At 38.4% G+C, this 25050-nt stretch overlaps 1 protein-coding gene across 2 annotated transcripts in view; it reads right to left on the bottom strand.

Moving 5' to 3' along the window:
• Nucleotides 1–8401: 8401 nt before the first annotated feature.
• Nucleotides 8402–25050, bottom strand: part of DPY19L1 (dpy-19 like C-mannosyltransferase 1) — a 189043-nt gene continuing 172394 nt past the window's right edge. Inside the window, exons 20-24 of one of the 2 annotated variants that reach the window (XM_075826937.1) lie at nt 22577–22696; nt 20397–20571; nt 18883–18982; nt 17655–17780; nt 8402–9642 (exon numbers count right to left, since the gene is read on the bottom strand). In XM_075826937.1, the coding sequence (XP_075683052.1) occupies nt 9489–9642; nt 17655–17780; nt 18883–18982; nt 20397–20571; nt 22577–22696 (675 nt within the window). In that variant the 3' untranslated portion in view covers nt 8402–9488. The remainder of the gene's footprint in view (nt 9643–17654; nt 17781–18882; nt 18983–20396; nt 20572–22576; nt 22697–25050) is intronic. The other variant, XM_075826938.1, reaches the window with a different exon arrangement.

Below are 25050 nucleotides of genomic sequence, written 5' to 3'. Positions count from 1 at the left end.
GTCTGGTTGCGGAGAACCCCACTGTCGCTGAAACAAAGGCTCAGAAGTCTATTACAGAGTCAACCACAGCCAAAGGTGAATGGTGACCAGCTGAAAGCTTCTGAACCTTTGATTTAGTGATGGTGGGGTCACCGTACCCGGGACTCCCACAGTCTCTATGACATATCAAAAGTTTTTTTTAATGTGTTGATACTATTTAAAGTGGATTTCCAGTTAAAATTGTATCCATGATGTGTCATAGAATGAAAGGACTCTATAGGGAACTCAAACCACTTTGGCACTGCTTAGAGATTTTTGTCATTGGAAATCTAACAAAAGATTCTAAGAAAAGGAACATTCAAATCAATGACCATGTTCATAGAATATTCAGTCGGATGTTCAGTAACAGAAATCTTTGAGTAGTGCCAAACATATTTAATGAGTTCTAGAATGAAGTAGATCCACCAATAATACTATTGGAAGCCTTACACGAGAAGATGACATTGGTGAAATGTGGTCTATTTGTGACAAATTAGATTGTTTGGATTTCCCCTTTACGGTAAATGTTCTCCGTAATACCTTTATCACATGAGAGATCACACTATACAACAAAGTTTGGAAATGGAGATGGGCAGTGACATCCTTAGCTCTCCCCAGATAACCGTGTCCCCTCACTCTGTTTTGTTGTCGGCTGTCTACGCTCTTCCCTATAGGAGAGCTGCTTATCCTGGTCTGGCAGTTACTGACCCTCCACCTACAAGTAGTGATGAGGCGATTGGACTATTTATAAGATTTGTTTTGTGCCAAAATTTATATTCAAATTTTTTACCTCATGCGTCAAAAATCTCAGCATGTTGTACTTGACATGAAAGGAAAAGTGATTTTATTTCCCAAGTAAAGAAGAAGAAAAAGAAGCTTTCCCAGACTCACAAAACAAAAATTAATCTATTACATATGGGTGTGGTTATAAGAAAAGATCAAAACCTTATGAGAAATAGAGAAAAAAAATGACATCAATGTTCTACTCTGTATTAAAATTGGTACAGTAAGTAAAAAAAACAAAAAACATTATATACAGGCTATGTTCATACATCTCAGTCAGCAGTCCTGTCACTTTTGATGGCTGCAATAGAGAAGCATGTAGCATTATTCTTGTCAAAATTATGGAGACCTTAACCGAACCCTATTATAAGTCTCAATGGGGTCCATCAGTCACATTTTGGATCCATCAAAAGGACAACCTTTTGGCTCCCAGAAATCTATGAGTACAGAATACTTTTGGCTAACCACAGGTATACTTTAGCTGGCAAACATGGTGTGAATAGAGCCTAATACTGTCATTATAAGTTATACTGATATAAAGCATGTAACAATTGTGCAATATATTACATGGACAAAACATCTGATGTCAAATCAAGCAACATTCTAAACATGGCTGGAACTATACTACCAGAAAAGCTACACAGAATATTTAGCAACGCAACAAGATCCTATGATGACCTAGCCCATAGCTAAATTCATTGTCGATAAGAGTTCGTCATTTGGGTAAAAAGCGATCGCTGCAGATGAGCAAACTCATGAGTAGTTTTCCCGCATGATGTCACGGGCAGAGGGATCAAAAGCTGTGGTGGGTTATCACTGTGGCAATATCATATTGTCAGGTTGCAACACTTTGTTATAGCAAAATGGTAGTATATTGGAAAATATGGATGCTTATGATATTGCAGCCCCTTGACTTAATTTTAGTTAAATACTGCCTCTACTTGTGTTCTCAAGTAGTATATAATAATGCAGATATGTATGAAACAAAATAATATGATAAAATGAACATATTCCTGTAAAATGCTTAAAGGAACAGTGTCATCACAAATTATTTTTTTTATATGTTAAAGATGTTAGTGCTTTATTAAAAACGTTTATATTCATTTGTGTGTTTGTGTTTTACTTTTTCTTATTTTTACACTTTTTCTTCCCTATGGGGGCTGCCATTTTTTGTTCCATTTCTGTCTGTGTCGATTAACGACACATACAGACATGGAATACGGCAGCCACAGTCCCATAGGGACTGCGAACGGCTCCCGTCCCATTGACTTCAGTGTACGGCGTCTGTGTGGGAACTGCGCATGCGCCGCTCCCACACAGTCCAATTCGAAATTGGCGCCGTCCGGCGCCATTTTCCTGTGGACCGGAAGTCGCGGCCGGACAGTAATATTACTACTTCCGGTCGCGGCTTCCGGATTTGTGCACTTGGACCAGCGGCAGCAAACGGAGCGGACGGGCCGGAGGGAGCCGCGGCGGCAGGAGCAGGTAAGAGATTTCAATGTATGTTCGTGTTTGTGTGTGTTTACTACTGTATGTAAACCTACTACACTGTGTGTTAGCTCAAAAAATGGCGACACACAGTGTAGGAGGTTACACCGTTCAAACCCCTCGTTTATCCCGGCACTAGCCAGGATAAAGGAGGGGGGGATGCTGAGAGCTCACTAGAGCGAGGGCTTTTAACCCAATGTTGCAATGCTGCAATTTTGGGAATAGCTCCATCTAGTGACCAAAAATGGGTAGTATTATAAATTAGAATTAATTTATAATATTTCCTGACTCGTGAAAAAAATAAAAAAAATTTGAACAATGTTTAATCACCCACACACTAAATGTTTAATTAAAAAAAAAAAAAAACATGTTTTTCTGGCAACACATTCCCTTTAAAGGGGTGCTCTAGCAAAAAACATGTTTTATCTACCATATGTTTCCGTCACTACCATAAAGTTTGAATGGCGTAGTAGTGAACATGCTTGACAACTGCTACAACAAGACTCCTCCAGCTGCAGTCGGACAGGATGGGGGACCATTCTAGTGATTAGGGAGGTTCTCAGTGGTCGGACCCGCATGATCGAACATTTATCATCTATCCAGTGAATAGGTGGGTTTTTGGTTGGATACGCCTTTAAGTCTAAACTATACATATATAGTTAACTTTTATTAAATGCAGTTTATATGAATTTAGAAAATAATTGAAGCATTATACTGCCCAAGTATAAAAGAAAATTCAGATCAAAATTAAAAATCAGACAGCACATCGTTTTTATAGGCGTTACTCACATTTACATAGTAAAGGCGTTATGTTTTCTGTTATTTGCTATTACTACAGTACAACTACATTGCAGTGACTGCTATCTCCAGGACAGGACTCAAAATTTTTAGGCAATCAATGGCGTCAGCTGTATGTTAATTACCTCTCCTTACATAGATATTAGTAGCAGAAGTCCCTCTCAGGCTGGGAAAATGTAATACTGGTAATAATAAAAATGAGGGATTTATACAACTTAAAGCAGTTTCAAGTCCTAAGACATTGATGACCTATCCACAGGATAGGCCATCAATACCTCATTGGTCATAGTCTACCGGCACACTCGCCGATGAGCTGTTTTGAAGGGGCTTGTACGAGCCCCTTTCTTCCTTTACTGCTCACACTGTGAATTGATAGCATACTTTTAGTGGTGGTTCACAGTATTACAGTATTACAGCCTTCTCCCATTGAAGTGAATGGGAAAAGTCTGTAATACTTTGAACCGCCGCTACAAGTGTGTCAGCGATTCACAGTATGGGTGCCGGGAGTCGGAACCTGACCGATGAGATATTGATGGCCTATCCTGAGGATTTTTTATTTTTTGACTGGAGTGGCTCACTCTTTGAGACCAGATTACATACTTTCTTATACATTACTTCTATGCTGAGATATGATTAAAGTATAGCTAAACGTTTGCCAAACTTCTGACATGTCAGTGACATGTCTGAAGCTTGGATTGGTGGGGGTCCGAGCACTGAGACCCCCACCAATCGCTAGAACGAAGCAGCTTAAGCGCTCGTGTGAGCACTCAGCCGCTTCTGGAAAGACGATGTATCGGAGTACGGGCTCATAGACTTTCTATTGAGTCCGTACACCGATACATTTATTTCCGGAAAAAGCTGAACAGACACGAAGCGGCTGAGCACTGTTTTTTTTAACGCGCGTAACACGGACGTGAAATACGCTCGTGTGAATTAGGCCTAAGCGGTAGTGATAGCAGATACTATGTCAGCATTCAAAAAAGGGCTAGATGTTCATTTACTGACAAATGGCATTGAGGGTTATAATTAATCAAGCAGCGAATGATGTGTAATTGATGGAGAAAGGTTGAACTTAATGGACCTGGGTCTTTTTTCAACCTATGCAACTAAAGGGGTTGTCCCAGCTGGGACCCCCCAGTGAATAGCTGTAATCTGTGGGGAAACCTAACAGTAAGTGTTTAGTTTCCCTACAGCACCACCTCAGGAGAAATGAAGCATTACACAGTGCCTTTTCAAGTCAGTTAAGGGTCCTCTATTAACTCAGAATTTACAAATAGGGTATATGAAAATGGGTTTTCTAAAGTAGACAAACCCTTTAAATGAGACTTACTGGAAGAAAATTAAAAAGGGTGCATTCATTTACATGACAAATGTGAAAAACATGTTTTAATCTTCTATGCTGAGATATGATGATTTGAAATCACAGGTCCAAAGCTGAACAGAGAATTTTATGGCATGTCTTATTCTGATTTCTGAGGGGTGCAGTGTTATCATGAAGACCTTGTGTGAATTATTTCACCATATAGAATAATTTCCATATACTACCTGCTTTTTATAGTTTCAGTTATGTGGGGACATCTGTATATGTAGGGATTAGGATTCCTGCTGCACCACCCAAGGTAGAAGTAAAACGTCATCGATGGGCTGCTTTTCTTATGCTTTGAAACTGTTCTCTTCTATGGCTAATTGATAGAGGTTACGAATGAGAGACCACCTCTAATAACCCAAAATACTAAAATAGCGCATTTTAAAATAAAGTTTCTTAAGTGAACAACCCCTTTTGGGCTTGTAAATTCAATTAAAGTGTAGCTAAATGTTTGACAAACTTCTGACATGTCATAGTGACATGTCAGAAGTTTGGATTGGTGGGGGTCCAAGCACCGAGTGCTCAGCCGCTTAGTGTCTGTTCAGCTTTTTCCGGAAATAAATGTATCGGTGTACGTACTCAATAGAAAGTCTATGAGCCCGTACTCCGATACATCGCCTTTCCAGAAAAAGCCGGACAGACACGAAACGGCTGAGCGCTCACACGAGCGCTTAAGCCGTTTCGTTCTAGTTATTGGTGGGGGTCTCAGTGCTTGGACCCCCACCAATCCAAACTTCCGACATGTCACTATGAACGTTTAGCTACACTTTAATTGAATCTACAAGCCTAAAAGGGGTTGTTCACTTAAGAAACGTTATTTTCAAATACACTATTTTAGTATTTTGGGTTATTAGATCGTCTCTCATTCGTAAACTCTATCAACTAGCCAGAGAAGAGAACAATTACAAAGCATAACAAAAACAGCCCATCGATGACGCATTACTTCTACCTTGGGTGGCGCAGCAGGAATCCTAATCCCCACATATACAGACGTCCCCAAAGAACTGAAACTATAAAAAGCAGGTACGATATAGAAATTATTGTATATGGTGAAATAATTCACACAAGGTCTTCATGATAACACTGCATCCCTCAGAAATCAGAATAAGACATGCCAACAAATTCTCTGTTCAGCTTTGGACCTGTGATTTCAAATGATCATATCTCGGCATAGAAGATTAAAACCTGTTTTTTACATTTATCATGTAAATTAATGCACCCTTTTTAATTTTCTTCTAGTAAGTTTCATTTAAAGGGGTTGTCTACTTTAGAAAACCCATTTTCATATACCCTATTTGTAAATTCTGAGTTAATAGAGGAGGATCCTCTATTCAGGACCCTTAACTGACTTGAAAAGGCACTGTGTAATGCTTAATTTTTCCTGAGGTGGTGCTGTAGGGAAACGAAACACTTACTGTTAGGTTTCCCCACAGATTACAGCTATTCACTGGGGGGTCCCAGCTGGGACAACCCCTTTAGTTGCAAAGGTTGAAAAAAGACCCAGGTCCATTAAGTTCAACCTTTCTCCATCAATTACACATTATTCACTGCTTGATTAATTATAACCCTCAATGCCATTTGTCAGTAAATGAACATCTAGCCCTTTTTTGAATGCTGACATAGTATCTGCTATCACTACCTCTTAGGCCTAATTTACACAAGCGTATTTCACGCCCGTGTTATGTGCGTTAAAAAAACGAACATCACACGGACCTATGCAGTTCAATGGGGAGATTCAGACATTCACTGCTGCGTGAATCTCACTGCATGTCCTGTACTTGTGCGTTTTTGCGCATCACGCACCTATTGAAGTCAATGGGTGTGTGAAAATCACAGACAGCACATCCGTGTGCTGTCCGTGATTCACGCAACAGTTGCTAAAGAAATGATGAGAAAAAGAAATACACCTCCAGTTGTTTTCGCGGATGTAAAAAACGCCTGAGATACGGATGACATACGCGCGTAAAAACCGCAGACGCGCACCGTACATGGATGCCACACGAAACTGAAAAGCAGGAAAAATGCTGCGTTTTTACGCGCGCAAAATGGACACGTTCGTGTGAATAAGGCCTTAGTGTCCCAACTGTAAAGAACCCTTTCCTATATTGATGTCTGAAACGTTTCTCTTCAATAAGCAATGAACATCCCCATGTCCTATGTAGAGTCCTTGGAAAGATCAGATTATGTGCCAGTTCTTTGTATTGACCACACATATATTTGTTCATGTATAAGATCACCCCTCAGGCATCTTTTTTTCCAAGCTGAACAACCCTAATTTTTCTAGCCTTTCATTGTAAGGGACACCTTCCATCCCAGTTAATAATCTAGTGGTCCGCCTTTGAACCCTCTCTGGTTCTCCTATATCCTTGTTATAATTTAAAGCCCGAAACTGTATTCTATATTCAAGATGTGGCCTTACAAGAGATTTATACAAGTGTAATATTACAATACCCAGGACCCTTTCCTGTTTCGTTATCCCGTTTTATTCCATTTAATATATATGCGATAACACTATTACTGTGGCCTAGGTGCATTGCTTTACACTTATCAACATTACATTTAATCTGCCATGTTTTTGCCCATGCTGCCAGCTTATCTAGGTTTTTCTTTAATATTTTACAATCAAACTGAGTTTTCAAGTATCCTACAAAGTTTTAAGCTTCAGATTCACATAAATTGCATTTACTAAAAGTTAGACAGTATCTGTATAGTTTAGACTTACACATTTTATGGCAATATGCTCAATTTAGCATATAATGTAATTTCATACCGTACATATTGCCCGCTTAACGACTCACATACATAGAGAAGGACATTTATAAAACAATTGCACAATGAACGGTTTGGAAGATTAAAGCAAGTATCTAATTGCTTAGTATCGCTAATATCACATTCAGTTACTCATGATGCTCTTTGTGAATACCCCAGAATATAAGGAAGTAGCATGATCTAAGGCACCATGGTCCATATTTAATTAAGAATCTACTGGTATTAACATATGTATTCAGGTTATTGTTAAGAACATGTGCAATACCTAATAGTGGCGGGCTTCAAACAGTACCTATACTGTCTAGGGACGTTCATAATAGAAAATGATATTTTCATAAATACAATATATAAGATTACATGAAAAATGTAAACACATACTAGAATAGCGTACATTAATGTCCACGCTCTAAATGGTTTTAAACAGTGATAGTTGTGTGTATATGTGTAGATATTGGTGTGAATTAATATTTGGATACACACAATGGCTCAACTTGCCTCTCAGCTTTTCCCCTCTGATTCTCTTCAGGCACTCACAGCAGTCCACAGTTCATATAAAGTACCAACGCCGGACAGCGTCAGGACGTTGTATGTGATGTAGAAGTCACGACGTTGAGCACCTTGTATGAGCCGCGGCCTACTGTGAGAGCCTGAGGGTAGGTGCGTAGCAGTGTGGTTAGTAATTTTTGATTTTAAAGTGTCTGACGCCAACCGCAGGGACATTTTACTCCAGAAAACTGTTTATTAGGACTGCCGTATGAAATACCAGTCTTATTAAATCTCCCCCATTATGCCTCATTTATCAAAACTGTCTAACACATAAACTGTCCTTGTTTCCCATAGCAACCAATGACCGTGAAGCTATGGTTTTTTTAAACTGCTCTTGAAAAATAAATTGGTTGCTATGGGCAACAAGGCCAATTTTCCAATTATTAGGCAGTTTTGAGAAATGAGGCCTTATGTCCCTTATGATGATAATACTAAACGTAACAGAAATCAGAACAGAAATGTAATGAGGTCACCAGAGCACAGTAACCTGTAACTTCAAGCACGGATAAGTAAACGTTCTTGTTTTGGAATTTTCATATACACTAATGGCCTTTTATATTTTACATTTGTTGGTTCCCTTTGAGGTACTTTAATTATTACATTTTAAGTCAAAGTATACTAGAAAAACCTGACCAACACTGAAAGTTAAGATCCTTGATTTATTAATAATAATAATAATAATAATAAAAAAAAAAAAAAAGATATTACTGTCATATAATTTAGCTTGCAGGTGCAGCAGAAAACATGACAAGTAAATAAAAACACTGAAAATACACTGAGGACCATTGCTAAAAACTAGTGCCTAGCAAAGTATGGTTAGAAAATGGCTGCTTTCTTGTACTTCAAAAGTAAAATTTGGAATGTGATTGCTTGCCGCAAATTGGTTTTCTTTGCACTAGTTTTTGTCACCGTACTCAGTCAAATGGAAATGTTATAGGAAAAACAGAACATAAAATGTACTAAAATACTGCATATGATAACTTTACAAAACACTATAATAACCAAGAAGAAAATAAAAAAACTTTATTGTTCCATAGTGTACTCTATTCCATACTAACTAGCATTGGCGGCTTCCCCACAAATTCCCAATTTAAAAGTGGTCAAAAAAGGTTTGGCCTTGGCGGAAATTGGTATTTGCCCATCAGCGTGGTTTGAAAAGAACGTGGGCTTACCTGCACTCGCGCCTTGTACCAATGTGAGGTATACTGCTCTAAAACTGGCAGTGAATGTTACGCTCCCTATAGGTCAGTAATTTTGGCACTGTAGCAAACACAGCACCAGTCATGAAATGGAATCAGCACAACATAAAAAAAATAAACATGTAGTATAATAAAACACACCTACAGTACATAAAACATTGCTGGAACAGAACACCAATTACTATTACATAAATACACATATTTCATATTCTCTTTGGTGCGCGACTGTAAAATTGTATTGTAACAGAAAATTCTGCCAAATGAAAACATTTTAAGGCAGTTTTTGTAGGTCTTTTGTTCTCTTCATTCACTCGAAACTTTAGCAATACTAAACAAAACATTTGCAGCTCTCCATTAAAGGATGTAATGTATTTTTCAAACAATTTTCTTAGCAATAAAGATTTGCATAGCATTGTGTATGTTACAAAATCTCATACTACAAACATCTGTAAAATCAGGATATACCAGAATTAAAAACATATTTATCTGATATGAAATGGGATTTTTTTTTTTTTTTTAACTTAAATGCCAACTTTTAAGACTTTGTAAGCACTATTTTCAAATAAAGTGACAAAGTGTGGCAATGATTCCTTGGCCAAAACAGAACATAATGGAGTCTTCCGAACATTAGAAGGGTCCTCTATATCCCATATCTCTGACATGGTGCAACCAGTTCTGAAAAATAAAAAAACAGATATCATCAATAAGGATATAACGTCTTGAAATATTTATCCCCACCCAGCCCCCCAAAAAGGCTCAAAGCTGGTTAGTAGTATTATTTTTAAAGAATAGGTATACATTTAATTACCATTTACGGTTTATTTATACTGCAATTCACAAAGTTCAGCAACTTTGCATATTCAGTAGCACACTTATCTTGGACTAATGGTGATTTTCTATTCATACAGAACCATATTGCACATTGTATTGTGCTTACTGCTGTTCCGAAACATATTTCTTCTTAGAAGCAGTCAAAAACAGAGCTTCAATAGGGAATATACTGCGTAAAACGACATCCCATGGAACATTATAAATAATATCATATACAAGGTTTGTTAGGTAAATCATTCTTGCAAAGCTTGGAGATGTGAGTACATACATAGGATAGTATTGTGTGAATGAGATCTTATTTACAATTCTGAACGTTTCAGAGCTCAAACCTGCATTGCCTGCTTGTTCACGGTCTGAACAGATATTAAGATGTGCATTCTAGAAAGTGTGATCTTCACACTAGATACAGAAAAGTGACTTAACCTCAAAACAACCACCAATACACCTTTTTACTACCTATACAGGAGCCTTATGCTAGAGTGCCACATTTTTATTGCGATCTAGTCTAAGTGCTGCATGGGTGTACCGGCCATTAAACCCCTTCACATGCCGCAGGCAATTGCGACCACAGCATCTAAGTGGTTCCAGAGGGAGGGGGCTCCCTCTGTCAACTCATTGCCCATGTGATGCGCGCGCGCGTGGGGGGGGGGGATGATGGGTTTACATGGCAGCCAGGGGATCTGCGATCTTTGCACTTCTATTAGGCCCTGCCAGAGAAAGTTTTACACTGACATGCATAGTACACAGCACTACATAAGTAGCATAGTGAATTATATAGAAAATAAAATGATCGCATTTTCAAGTTCCCTTGTGGGACTTTTAAAAGTTGCAAATAAAAGTTCAATAAAGTGTTATAGAAAAAAAATCCCAAGTACAAAAAAAAAACAAGTTTTCTGTTACCAAATGCTTTCTATATGGAAAAAAATGAATGGAATACCTTAAACAAATGGGCGTGCCACGAAAATTAATAAAGTAGCAGTAAATAGAGGTGAATTGATGTGTGAGAATTTGTTTTAATTGAGAGAAATCTATTAAATAACGTGATGGATAAATTGTTATTAATAGTAAGTTTTCAGATCAAAACCACTATATGCATAAAAGGTATTAACCCCTTAATGACCGGTCCTGAAAAGGCCTTAATGACCAGCTACATTTTTCAGTTTTTGCCTCTGCCTTTCAGCAGCCATAACATTTTATATTTTCATTGACGTGCCTGTATGTGGCCTTGTTTATGCGGGAGAAATTTTTTTTTTTTGCAGTTTGGGGGTAGAAAAAAAAATATTTTTACGGCGTGAATATGGGAAAAAGCGATTCTCGGCATTGTTTTTCTTGTTGCTTTTTTATCTCGTTCACGTTTCACACTAAATAACCTGTTCGATTAATTCTTCAGGTTATTACGGTCATTTTTTTTTTAAATTTCATTTAGGGGCAATATAATATATTTTATGAAAAATAATGACACTTTGTTGGGACATTTTTCTTAATTTATTTATTTTACTTTTTTTTTAATCCCATTAAGGGATTTACTTCTAAAGTTAGTTTAGTATACTCCTGTATGCTAATACATTACACTGTGTCACAGGCTGCTGTTGGGGCAATACATAGTGTGCCCTAACAGCAGGCTTACTGAACAGACAGCCCTGGGGTCATTTGTAGGTCCCCAGGGCTGACAGCTGAGAGTTTCCCTGGTCTTTGATCACATCACCTAGTTTCCGGTAATGTGATCAAAGCGGGGAGTACCCTTTGATCATGATGCGGTCACGGAACCGACGATCAAAGGGTTAAACAGCAGGGGTCCGAATGTTTTCTGATCCCAGCTGTATTTAGCAGGCTGCTCTAAGATAAGGAGCTTAGTTACAGCTTCTGCTTAGATGCTGAGCACTCATCAGCCCCCTCTGCAGACGTCGCTGTAGACAAAGCACCTGCGCCGCCTGACGTCAAAAGACGGCGGGCGGTCGTTAAGGGGTTAAAGCAACTTTTTTGTGGTCTTTGACACCGAGTAATTAAAGGAAATTCGGTGAAATCAGTTATTAAGGTATTGTTAATAAGGTATTGCATTTATTTAGGTTTTATAATCTAGCACAGAACTGCAATATAATGTGGACTTTAACTTATATTAGTGGATTTTGTTGTCATTTTAAAATAATTTTTCCTGAATGATCTCTGCTCAATATGGCTACATCCTTTTTAAAAAAAAAAAAATAAATAAAAATAAAGTAGATATAACTGTATCATACTACAAAACACATACACTTTTGTATGTATTTTTGTAAACAAGAATAGTTTTATAAAGAAAAGATGTTGATAAACAACAAAGCAAACTATGAAAATTATGGCAGAGATATTAATAAGTATGGCAATAAGGAATTTCTTTGGATTTAAAGGTACGTTCACATAAAGTTTTTTGGCACTAATTTTGACACGAAGACTGCGTCGGTATCAGCGCCAAAAAAAGCTTTTTCCCAGGCGGCTTTTGGCCCTAGCAGAAAAAAAAGGGACAAGCTCTTTTTTTGAGCGGTTTCCACCTCCGACCTCCAATTTAAATAAATGGGAGGCACAAAAAAACCTGCGGCGCTTGTTTCTGGCCGTTTTTTTTGCCCGCAGTCCTTGCATTAGACTCAATGACCATGGCCAATAAATGCGGAAAAAAAACATTAAAACAACGCTGGCAGTACAAAATCTGTCTCATAATTCCTGAAGGAATTTTGAGGTAGATTTTTTCTGCCAGCAAAAAACTTTTTGTGAAGTAGGCCTTAAGGAACACAGGGATTTTTTTAAAAAAAGTATCCACATCGTTCCCTATTGAATGGCTACACAGGGACTTTACCCATGTGACCCCAGGCACAGCGTCAACACATAAATTATATGATACAACCATTAACATGATTTTAGTCATGTTATTTCTTTCCTTCATAATGAATGAAGAATGCCATTCAATATAACAATCATGCACCAACTATCATATGACTGTGTGCCAAAGCAGACTGCACATTATGCAGCTCAATGCATTTCTACGGGTGTGACTTCAGTTGACATTCTCACACATTAGAAGCTGCAGTGTAGTCCTGGCCCACGAATACTATAACCAAATACAAACTACAAGCAGGATGTTCATACCCGCAAGGGCACTGTAATAAGTATATAACCCCTTTAGTGTTACATGTTGTGAAAGGTTTAATCTCATATTTTCAGATGCGGGTATTTATATGTAGGACGTACAGCCCGCAAATTAAAAACTCAAATAGCAGAACACTGCAACAATATCAGGAAAGGCAAATTGAATCCCAGTGTGTCTGAATACTATTGTAAATTTCATAATAAAGATCCTAAGGATACTAAATTCCTTGCCATTGAGATAATTGATAATCATTGGACGGGGGGAGGACTTTATTGAAAAAATTAGTAAACAGGAATGTTTTTGGATATATCAATTAAATTGTTTTTTTTACAAAAATGATATTGACTCTGGTTGGATATTGCGTTATGTGCAATAAATATTCTTCATAAAACAATAATAAGTAAAATCTGCCTTTTGTTTAAATTTTTTTTATCTATATGAACTGACTTAGAAATTCTGCATCAGTTCTGTGATTAGGTGCAGCTCATTGTTGTTTTGGATGGTGTAGAGATTGGCTACAGATGAGACTTAGCGGAAAATATAACGAGGGTATAATAAAATAACAAAATAAAACTAAATGTAAGATGTACGGAATGATATGTAGATTTTTCTAATTATACCGGTGGTGAATAGGCCTTTTAAACTTGGTGCCTTTTTTTTAAAGAAAGTATGCATTTAGAAGTATCTATAGGTACCTATGTTGAGGATAAGATTAGATTTTCTTAATATATTTGAGAGATTTTTGTTACTATGTCATTTTAAATCATTATGGTATTTGTGCAATATATTTATATATGAACGGAAATGTTTTGCGGCTATTTAAACATGTCAATTAGACACGTCACACATGCCCCAAAGGAAGCCGGAAAGGCGAAACCCAGGGTCGGGCAAGGGTGTTTGGCGTGCCGCCTACAAATTTAACGATTTTACCTAATTTGATGTTTTTATTCCTTGTTACTTCAGTCAGTATGGTTAAAACTTAGCATGGAGCGAACAGTTTTTAGAGGGTGTTGCACTATGTCTCTTTTTTTCATCTATTAGAGATATAGGATCTTTTCCCTACCAGGAGCTTTTGAATGTCGAAACGTTACAGAGCTCTGTGGAACTACAGGGATAAGAATTGCCATCTATACCCTCACTGGATCGTGGACTGTCTACTACATTTTACTGGGAGAGAGTGTCTATACCGATTTCTTATTGGACTGTTTAACCAGTGCCGTCTGAGCGGTAAACTTTGCTGGACTTTATTTATGTTATCTATGGTATTTTGGATCCTACCTAATTTAATTTACCTGCTCCGGCCTGAGTTTATATATTGTGGGTATTAGGGCAAGTAGAAACAAATATATTTGTATGGACACCTATCCGTAGCATCCGTCCGCAATTACTGAGATTTTTTTACGGTCATGTGCATGGGACCTTACACTGTGGCACTGATCAAATAAACAAAATGCATAGATACTAATGATTAACCCATTAATACCGCACATGCTTTGGACTATAAGGACTAAGCAAAATTTTTTGTTTCTTCATTGTCACAACTAGAGATGAGCGAACTTATGAAAAGTTCGGTTCGGCTGGTTCGCCGAATTTCACGAAAAAGTTCGATTCGGACCGAACTAGTTCTGACCGAACCTGTAATTTCCGTGCGCCGAGCATGGTACTGTCCAGAGTGCTGAAAGAGTTAATGGGCTGCACTAACACTTTCAGCAACCTTGACAGTACCATGCTCGGCGCGCGGAAAATAAAATTTTAATGTAATAAAAAATAATAATAAATACGTTCATACTTACATTCCTCCTGTCCGGCCTCCAGCGATGACGTTTCATCCATATCGCCGCTGCAGCCAATCACAGGCTGTAGTGGCGGTCACGCACGTCAGGATGACGTCAGAAGGCCGGCCTCCAGGGATGACGCTTCATCCCATGTGACCGCCTCTGCAGCCAATCACAGGCTGCAGCGGCCTCTGCAGCCAATCACAGGCTGTAGTGGCGGTCACGCACGTCAGGATGACGTCAGAAGGCCGGCCTCCAGGGATGACGCTTCATCCCACGTGACCGCCTCTGCAGCCAATCACAGGCTGCAGCGGCCTCTGCAGCCAATCACAGGCTGCAGCGGACTCTGCCGCCAATCACAGGCTGTAGTGGCGGTCACGCACGTCAGGATGACGTCAGAAGGCCGGCCTCCAGGGATGACGCTTCATCCCACGTGACCGCCTCTGCAGCCAATCACAGGCTGCCGCGTCAGGAAAGAAGGTCGGACTGGAGGAAGAAGAGGGACTCGTCACCAAGACAACGACCGGGTACGTATGAAATGCTTTTTATTTTATTTTTAATCAGCAGCCTCTTTTCTCTATCAGTGATTGATAGAGACAAGTGGCTGCCGATTAGTATAATATTTTTGTAATGTTTTTTCTGCCCGCCCGGGTTCGGTCAAAACGTGTTCGGCCGAACATCGTGAAGTTCGGATTCGCTGCGAACCGAACTTTTTGCTATGTTCGGACCGAAACCGGGTTCGGATGTCCCGGTTCGCTCATCTCTAGTCACAACTCAAGAGCCATAACGCTTTTTTTTTTCCTGGAGAGGTATCTGTGTTAGGGCTTGTTTCTTGAGAGGCTAATTTTATTTTTCAATTGCACCATTAGCTTTTTTTGGGTTGGGAATGAAAAAAAAAACGCAATTCCACCGTTGTTTTTGCATCTTTAAAGTTATTCTACGGTTCAGTACAAATCTGGCAATAACAAATAAGTAAAGTTATTTTTTAAATTGTATTTCTTTTTCACAATAAAAACATGTTTTATAGGAAAAAGTCATTTTTGTGTAGCTGCATTCGGAGATCCAAAACATTTTTATTTTTACTTAACCCGTTAGTGCCCGCCAATACACCTTTTCACGGTGGTCACTAACAGGCTTTATTCTGATGTAGTAGCCTTTTTACCGCGCCGCTTCAGAATAAAGCAGCGCCGCCGGGAGCAGTTAAAGCTCCCTTCTCTCAGAGGTAGCTGGGGGCTTGGAGCAGATCTGCTAGAGCGGGCGGGATCGAAATCGGCAGCAATCCTGCCCGATTAACCTCATAGATGTGGCACTTAATAGTGCCACATCTAAGTGATTTTAGAGGGAGGGGGCTCCCTCTCTCACCCCATTGACACACCTACGATGCAACAACAAGGGCCCCCAGGTCTGCGTCTAGTAAATGCCTGTTAGGCCATGACAGAGTGATGGCCTAACAGATTCCTGTAAATTTTACACTGACGGGCAATAATACACTGCAATACACGCCGCATCTGAGGAGTTGTAGAGGGAGGGGGCTCCCTCTCCCACCCCACTGGCACACAGCGATACGATCGCAGGGTGCCGGAGGCTTCTATGGAAGCCGGGGGCCTAACAAAGGCCCCCTGGTCTGCCTTTGTTGATGCCTGTTAGGCATGGCCTAACAGATGCCAGTCAGTTTTACACTGACAGGCATTAATGCACTGCAATACAGAAGTATTGCAGTGTATTACAAAAGTGATCAAACGATCACATAGTGAAGTCCCAGAGTGGGACTAAAAAAAAAGAAGTTAAAAATAGTTTACTAAAGTTAACAATAAATAAGTAAAAAAAATAAAAAAAACACAAGGTAAAAAAGTTAGACATTTGGTATCGCTGCATCTGTAAATGATTATATTATTCAACCCGCACGGCGAACGCCGTAAAAAATAAAATAAGAAAATGCCAGAATTGCTGTTTTCTGTTCATCCTGCCGTCATGTACTCAAAAATTGTACCAATAAAAACTACAAGTCGTCCCGCAAAAAAAAGCCCTGTCTGCATAAAAATAAAAAGTTATGGCTCTTAAAATACTGTGACAGAGAAACAAATAACTTTGGAAAAATGAAAACGATAAAAATGTGGTATCGTCACAATCGTAACGACTCGCTGAATAAAGTTATTATGTTATTGATAGCACACGGTAAACAGCGCAAAAATAAAAAAGTTATAGCTCTTTGAATGAGACGATGAAAAAACTAAAAAAATTGCTTGGTCAATTAGGCCTAAAATAGGCTGGGCACGAAGGGGTTAAACATAGCCATATGAAAGTTTGTTTTTTTGCGGGACGGATTGAAGTTTTGATTGGTATAATTTTGGGGTACATAAAATGTATTAATTCAATTTCAATTTTTTTCTGTAGGGACAAACGCAAAAAAAGCAGCACAGTAAAAATGAAACTTAAATGTAACTTTATTTTATGCAACGTTATGATTGCGGCGATACCAAACATTATGGTAAACTATTTAAAAAAAATTAAATTGAAGCATTTTTTTCGTTTTTTTATTGGGGCCCCCCACCCAATAAAAAAACTAAACAAATGTTTTTGTTTTTTTAGGAAACTAATGTTTATGGCAGACCTGGGGGCCTTTGTTAGGTCCCCGGCTGCCATTGTAAAGTATTGAACCCCACCAATAGAAACATGGGGCACCGGTGGGCCGACAGAGGGAACCCCTTCCCTATGTCAAAAATCTAAGATGCCGCTATTGATGGCGGCATCTCAGGGGCTAATGGATCCGAAACCAACTTTATTGGTCTTCAATCAGTGCCCATGGCTGTTGGCAATAGCCTGGGCATCGGAATTGTACAGCACTGTAATCTTCTTCTGAAGCGTAGAGAGGTGGTGCATCAGAAGAAGTCATCTGAGCGTCTGCCGTAAAAACATTATACGGCAGTAGTTAAAGGTTAACAATGACATTACCAAATACTCACTTTGTTCTCCTTGTGCACCATGCATCTTCCAGTACAAAATACTGTACACCCATGTCAATCAGCCCATGTTTTACTTCTTTAGCAGGTTTACGACTGTACATTGAGTAAACCATTTTTGTTCGTGCTCTGAAGGTAGAAAAGTATAAAAGGAACAGAGTAAGTGAAGCAAAATTCTGAGGTATAACATGCCTATTATATCTCTGTATTTCTTTTTTCTGGGCTTTATTCGGCTGCAACTGGATTGAAATTCATCAGGAACTCTCTAATAAATCACATCAGGTAGGCTTTCTATATTTTAGCCCTTAATGTGTATACAATAGATGCATATACCGAAGCCTTAAACAAACATATATAACATGCACAGGTCAACAGGACCTTGATCTTCTATGGGTACAATAGCCGCTAAGGAGGAAAGATACTTAACCCAAGGCGCAAGTTATAAAAAGACAAAGGAATATACATCCAGCTTAAGAAAAATCTCCCTTCGGAACAATACAGTAAAATGTTTTGTTTTTTTCAGCAATGGAACAATAGATGTCAAAGCAAGTTTACAAAAGATCTATTATGGGACAATAAGAAAAAGTGTCCATGTGATAACAAGAAACCGGTGCCTTGTGTATGCTTGTTTCAAAACCTTGTCGCCAGGGGCCAAAAACTGCAATATGTAGGGGTGGCGGCTGCTTCGAAAATCAGCAGCATCCCTTAGATTCTATGCAAAATTTTTCAACTATATGTGGATGTGTTTTTAAAGACCTGATCCATATGTATTGTAGTGGAAGAGGTCGCTGATTTTCGGTACTGGAATGATGACCTTGGTCAGAATTGTCATTTACCAAGCATCTTCTACATAATGAAAGTGATGCTACAGATTTCCACAGCAACTACAACTGAGGTATGTACAGTATGGCACATATTTTGATGAGGAAATTTTACGGCTCAAACGCAAGAGAAAAACTGCGCTAAAATAATCACACAGACGTTTATGTTAAATGCTACAGTTATAAAGTCAATGCTCTACTGGGAAAAAGATCTAACAAAAAAAGGAGAGAGACTTTGTGGACTGAGCAGAAAGCCGGACAATTCATAGTTAGTTTGTTTTTATTTAGCAATGCATATTTAAAATGTAATAGTTTCCTCGTAATTAATAATTATATGTACTGAGGTAAAACTCAATAGTCATAAAAAACATACCCAAACGATCTGGATTTTACTGCATAAAGAAACTCACCGTAGACCTGCGTCTTCATAATGTGGGTGGTTGACAATGGGGCGTCCTGTTGATAGTTTAACACTGGCCATTGTAGGCATGGCTCCAGCAAATACTGCATCTAGGTAATAGTAAATAAATCATACATAAATCATACAAATATATGATTTACTATGTCGTTACATTATTTAACGTTAGAGTTTTGGATACTACAGTTTTACCATCAAAATCAAAATAGTTATAACAATTTACAGTATAAGGCTTCGTTCACATCTGCGTCAGGGCTCCGTTCAGGGGCTCCGTCTGAGCTTTCCATCAGGGGAACCCATGAACGGAATCCAAACTGAAACAAACAAACGGAAACCATAGGTTTCCATTTGCATCACCATTGATTTCCGTTTGTTACCGTTGTTTAAGGGTTCCGTCATTTTGACGGAATCAATACCATAGTCGACTGCGCTCTTCATTCCGTCAAAACGACGGAACCCTTACATAACGGTGACAAACGGAAACCATTTGCATCGGATCCATCACCATTGAAATCAATGGTGATGCAAACGAAAACCTACGATTTCCGTTTGTTTCAGTTTGGATGCTGTTCATGGGTTGCCCTGACGGAAAGTTCCTATGTAATCCATGAACGGAGTCCTAAGAATTGCTGTTGATTTATTTCTATAATGGTAACTACTACCATTTTTTTTTTCATCTTCTGGATTTTAACAGATCATACTAACTAAACCAAAAGCATAAAATATGTATTATTACCATCTCATATTATTCCATTCATGGAATAGTTGGGGATACTAGTGAGTAATTTTGGTGCTGCAAATTTGTAACCACTATAGGGATGACCTGAAACTTTGATGCATCATAAGATAGCACTGGCATGTGATGCTGGCAGAAGAACATGAAAACCTACCAAGGTTTTTGATCTTCTCCAGGTACATAAAGGGATTGTCTTTGGTTAGATATTGGTGGTATATAGCTATGATATACCATCAATGTCTGATCGGTGAAGTGGTTGCGACACCACAGAAGTGTCATGCCATTTAGTCTCCTGTTTACTTAAACGTGGAATGTTCACCCCATTTTAGTCTAAGGTTAACAATGCTGCTGCCTAGAAACAGCAGAGTGGAGCTGACAGAAGACAAAGTGGTCAGGCGCTATTCTACCACTGATGTAACTTCATTCTAGCGACTGACAGGGGTCCTAGCCATAAGCCACCAATGTCAATCCTGAGACAACACCTCAAATGACGTGGTGAAAATGTTGCCATTTTACTACTTTCTTTTGCTTGTGATATAGATTTTGTCTTAAAACTCGACAACAGAACACACCAGCAGTTGTTTAGAGGGGGGTGGAATGTGGATATTTTCTTAAAATGGTTTCCAAGATTATATTCCTCTTGTCCATGGGCTGTGTCTAGTACCGCTGCTCATCTCCACTAACATGAATGGGGAAGAGCTAAAATACCACGATCCGAAATCTAACTTTGATGGCGTCATACATTATAGAGAAAAGAATAAAAAACTTACTTGGTTTGGTACTGAATTTTATCCACTCCAGGAGTTCTTCCTGAGCTATGTTGCTGAACTCCCCTTTTATATTCAGCTGAGTTTGAATATTGCTAATTCCTTGAATAGACATCAATATTACTACGATAAGAATAAACAGCGGACGATTGAATCGGCTAAAGATCCACCCAAGGAGCTATAAAGTTAAAATGGAAATAATACTTATGTAATATGTATTTTGGCAAGAAGCAGGCCACAGAAAGAAGATGACTGCAGGATCAAACTACACACAGGCTTTGTACGTAGCCTGTAACCATGGAGACATATAGGCATACATAAGAGCTGTATTCACAAAACGGTAGAGGGGTTTAAGTTTACCTTATTGTATGGAATTTCTATTAAAAGTTTTGACATTTCCCGGTCTTATTGATTTTTTGTTTGTACAGTATATTGTCTAGATTTCTCTACAAAGGGATTTAGGTTTTCTTCATTTTAGAGGTATGATTGCTTTTGCGGTTACCTTTTGTTTTCTAAGCAAACATGGCTCATTTAGCAGTATCCAGAAAAAAAAAATTCCCTCCTATAATAAAATCTATGACCGGCAACACACGTGCAGGATGCTTACAACTGTGGGAATAATTTCTACATGGAAAGTCATTCCCATGATTGTAGAGAATTTGTGGTTAAACAACTAGCATCACAACAAGCAGAAAAGATCAGAAAAATCATAAAATTGTCCAGTATTAAGCCGGCTCTCCACACATTAAATATAACAAGCTTGGGGACATGTCAGCTGTTCAGATTTTCATGTAATATGCTTTAGAAACCTTGGGTGCATCTGAGTTTGTTTGTTATTTCTTTTTAATATTTTAGGTTCCTATCTTTTCACAAAGTGATTTAATAAGTTTCTGTACAGAAAGAATATACCTTCCAAAAATTGATTTTCATCAGCAAAATAATTTGCACTCTTTTAGACCAAACATCTGCGGTAGCAGCTGCCATTCTATGCCAGTACAGTTAGCAGAAAATTTACTTTAACACCTTGGCTTGTGTACAATGCAATATCTTTCAGAATTAAAAAAAGAAAAAGAACACACAGAATGAAGACACATAAGATGCTATTTAGAACTCTGGACTGTGAAAAGTTTATATGGAGTATGATATGGAAAAATCTAAATATATTCTCCATTATTTTTAAGTAAAGATACATAAAAGACCAAGCAGATGTTCACACCTGCGTCTGTGTTTTCCATTGTTTTGCTCTGTCAGAGTAGCAGAACAATGGAAACACCAAAAGCGCAGATTCCGTTGTACGACGGACACTACCGGCGGCTGACAGAACCCATTGACTTTAATGAGTTCCGTCTGTTTTGCATCAGGGTACCCGTGGTTTTGCTGGAAACAATAGCGCAGAATGTTGTGCTGTTGTTTATGGTATTTCTGCCCCGATCTGAAACAGAGGCCCCTAACGGAGCCTCCAACGCAGATGTGAATGAGGCCTAACTCTTTCACTACATCAGGCTTTTAAATGCTTGCCAAAACTGGTATTTAGAACTGGTAAATATGTGAAGTTATGTGCATGTAGACATAACTATAAGGCATGTATGAACTGTGCACATCTTGTGGTGCGTTTCAGACTTTGCTTGAGTCAGACTTTTATCCACAAACATTAATTTTTAAGCTTTCTTATTTTAAAACGCTTTGATGCAAAATTGCATGAAGGCGCTCATTAGAGTTAAGTGCTGGGTTGCATTTTAACAATGTGCCAGCAATAGCTATTTATTGAATTCCCTAATGTATGCGAATAAGGTTATCCAAAGGCACACATCTAAATGCACAAAGTAGCCTTTTGCCATTTAAAGCTTTCAATTTACCAAACTGCAAACAATATATTACTTGTTACATGCAGCCAAAACTGATAAAAAAATAAATAATAGAGAACCTACAGATGGTGTCCTCAGAATACTTATCATAAGGGAAAAACAGTGCAAAGGAGAAGTAAACAGTGGAATATGATGTGTACAGTAAATCAGAAGAGTGTGAAATTAATAAATTATAATCTAATAATCTTTATTTGACAGCCTGTGAGTGGCATTTTAGTAACATCATTTTTTTTTGCCGTTTTGACCATGAAATGAACACATAATAAAGAATAAATACATCAATCATTAAATAACAGAACACATGAGATATAGTCTTACCTGTCCGGAGCATAGCAGAGATGCCATTACACACAGGTGGGGTGTCAAAAACAACTTCAGTCTCATAATTAAAATGGCGAGGACAGCAAATGCCACTAGCTGCAATGCATGGTACACCAGCTGTGGGTGGGGGTTGGGGAGAAAGAAACACAAAGCACAATATTTGTAATGAAATATCATGTGCCAATTGCTAAGCTACATTCGGAATATAAAAATATGATGTTTTCTGTTTTACAAATTAGATTTTTTTTTTGTCATTTACTTGTGTCCCAGCAGATCAATATTGATCCTTGGGGTGAAAACTGCCAACCAACAGGTCCATACATTACATGAGCCATTTATTTGAATGGTTGCCTTGTAATGTTACATTTCCCTTACAAGGGACGGCCAGGGTGGCCACCACCAGCAATAACAGATGATAAGAAAGCTTGGTAAGGTTAAGCTCACGTGTCATTATTTCAGTTTTTCAGCACTCACTTAGGATCTGCGGTGCTTGCTGGCCCACACAGTGGCGCTTTCGTACATGTAGCAGTTTAATATTCAAACGATGCATCTCATAAAGGAATTAATTCTGATAATATAACTACACTATGGAATACATTCAAGATCCCTCAACAAAATATAATGAAAGGGCAGACATTAAAAAAAGGAATGGATGTAAACTTGCACAGCAACATAATACAAGCCATTTGAATGAAAAAAAACACAAAAAAAAAACAAACCCAGAAAAATAGTTTAAAGATGTGATATTCTTTACTGAAATAGTATCCAAGAGGCTTAAATGGGGAAGGATTGAAATTCAATATAAATATCATGCACAGATCGCTAGTCATGTGGGGGGAGCCGAATGACAAGAGTTGTTATATGCCCTGTTATTGTATGTTGCATCCTGGAAGAAGACAAATAATTGGTAAGAAAAATTCGGATTGCTCCCCTGGCGCTGCCGGTTGTTTAAATGGCTCGCATTAAAAGTCTTTCAGATAGTAATTTTAAACAGATTTATTGTGCATGAAAAGCTCTTCGAAATCGGACCGGCTTCTTGATCAGGCATATGAGACAGTTGCTCCATGTTGGGAGTAACATACAAAAAAAGACCAACAAAATGGTGCATCATAGAACCAGGTCATCAGGTTACACTGAACTTGTATACAGAAAATGATCGGTTAAAACACAAGATTGTACACTGCTATAAAATAAACTTAAAAGTTTCAATAAAAAAGGCGAATACAAATGCTCTTGGAATTTTTCTTTAACCCCTTAAGGGCGCAGCCTAGTTTTGGCCTTAAGGCTCAGAGCCCATTTTTCAATTCTAGAGAACAAGACATAAAGGAGACCCCAGGTAGTTGGCGGGCACAATATACAATTTACAAAAGGGGAGGGGGTTGCCTGCAGACAACCAAGCCCAATTTCCCAACTACCAATTAATAGTAGAACAACTTTATTAAGCTACGTATAGCAAGACATACCACATAGAATTGTATTAAAATTGTCACTACCTAAGATCGGACATGAAGGTAATTTACCTGTATAGATACAGGAATGTAATAGTGATAGAATAGGAGCGTCGATTCCTATCGTTAGCAAGTTAAATTGTTAAATTGGCTAATAGGTAGACAGTAGGTCCGGTCAGCGGTAGGTATTAAAATATTGACAGCCCACCCGACATGTTTCGCTACAGAGTAGCGTCCTCAGGGGTACACGGGGCTAATGGCGGTGCGGCACTATTACATGCCTGTATCTATACAGGTAAATTACCTTCATGTCCGATCTTAGGTAGTGACAATTTTAATACAATTCTATGTGGTATGTCTTGCTATACGAAGTTGTTCTACTATTAATTGGTAGTTGGGAAATTGGGCTTGGTTGTCTGCAGGCAACCCCCCTCCCCTTCTGTACATTTTTCAATTCTGACATATTTCACTTTATGTGGTAATAATGTCGGAATGCTTAAACCTATGCAAGCGATTCTGAGATTGTTTTCTCGTGACACATTGGGTTTCATGTTCGTGGTAAAATTTGGTCGATATATTCAGTGTTTATTGGTGAAAAATGCAAAATTTTGAGAAAATTTATAATAAATAGCATTTTTCAGAATTTAAATGCATCGGCTTGTAAAACAGACGGTTATACCACCCAAAATAGTTACTAGTTCACATTTCACATATGTCTACTTTAGATTGGCATCATTTTATTGAACATTCTTTTATTTTTCAAGGACGTTACAAGGCTTAGAACAAACAGCAATTTCTCATATTTTTAAGAAAATTTCAAAAGCCTTTTTTTTAAGGTACCTGTTCAGTTCTGAAGTGGCTTTGAGGGGCCTATGTATTAGAAACCCCGATAAAATACCCCATTTTAAAAACTAGACCCCTCAAATTATTCAAAACAGCATTTAGAAAGTTTTTTAACCCTTCAGGCATTTCACAGGAATTAAAGCAAAGTGGAGGTGAAATTTGCAAATTTCATTTTTCTTG

This window comes from Rhinoderma darwinii, chromosome 5, assembly GCF_050947455.1.
Source record: "Rhinoderma darwinii isolate aRhiDar2 chromosome 5, aRhiDar2.hap1, whole genome shotgun sequence".
In the NCBI taxonomy this organism is placed as follows: domain Eukaryota; kingdom Metazoa; phylum Chordata; class Amphibia; order Anura; family Rhinodermatidae; genus Rhinoderma; species Rhinoderma darwinii.
Note: the sequence above shows the minus strand (reverse complement) of the source record. Positions and strands in the feature narration are given on the sequence as shown.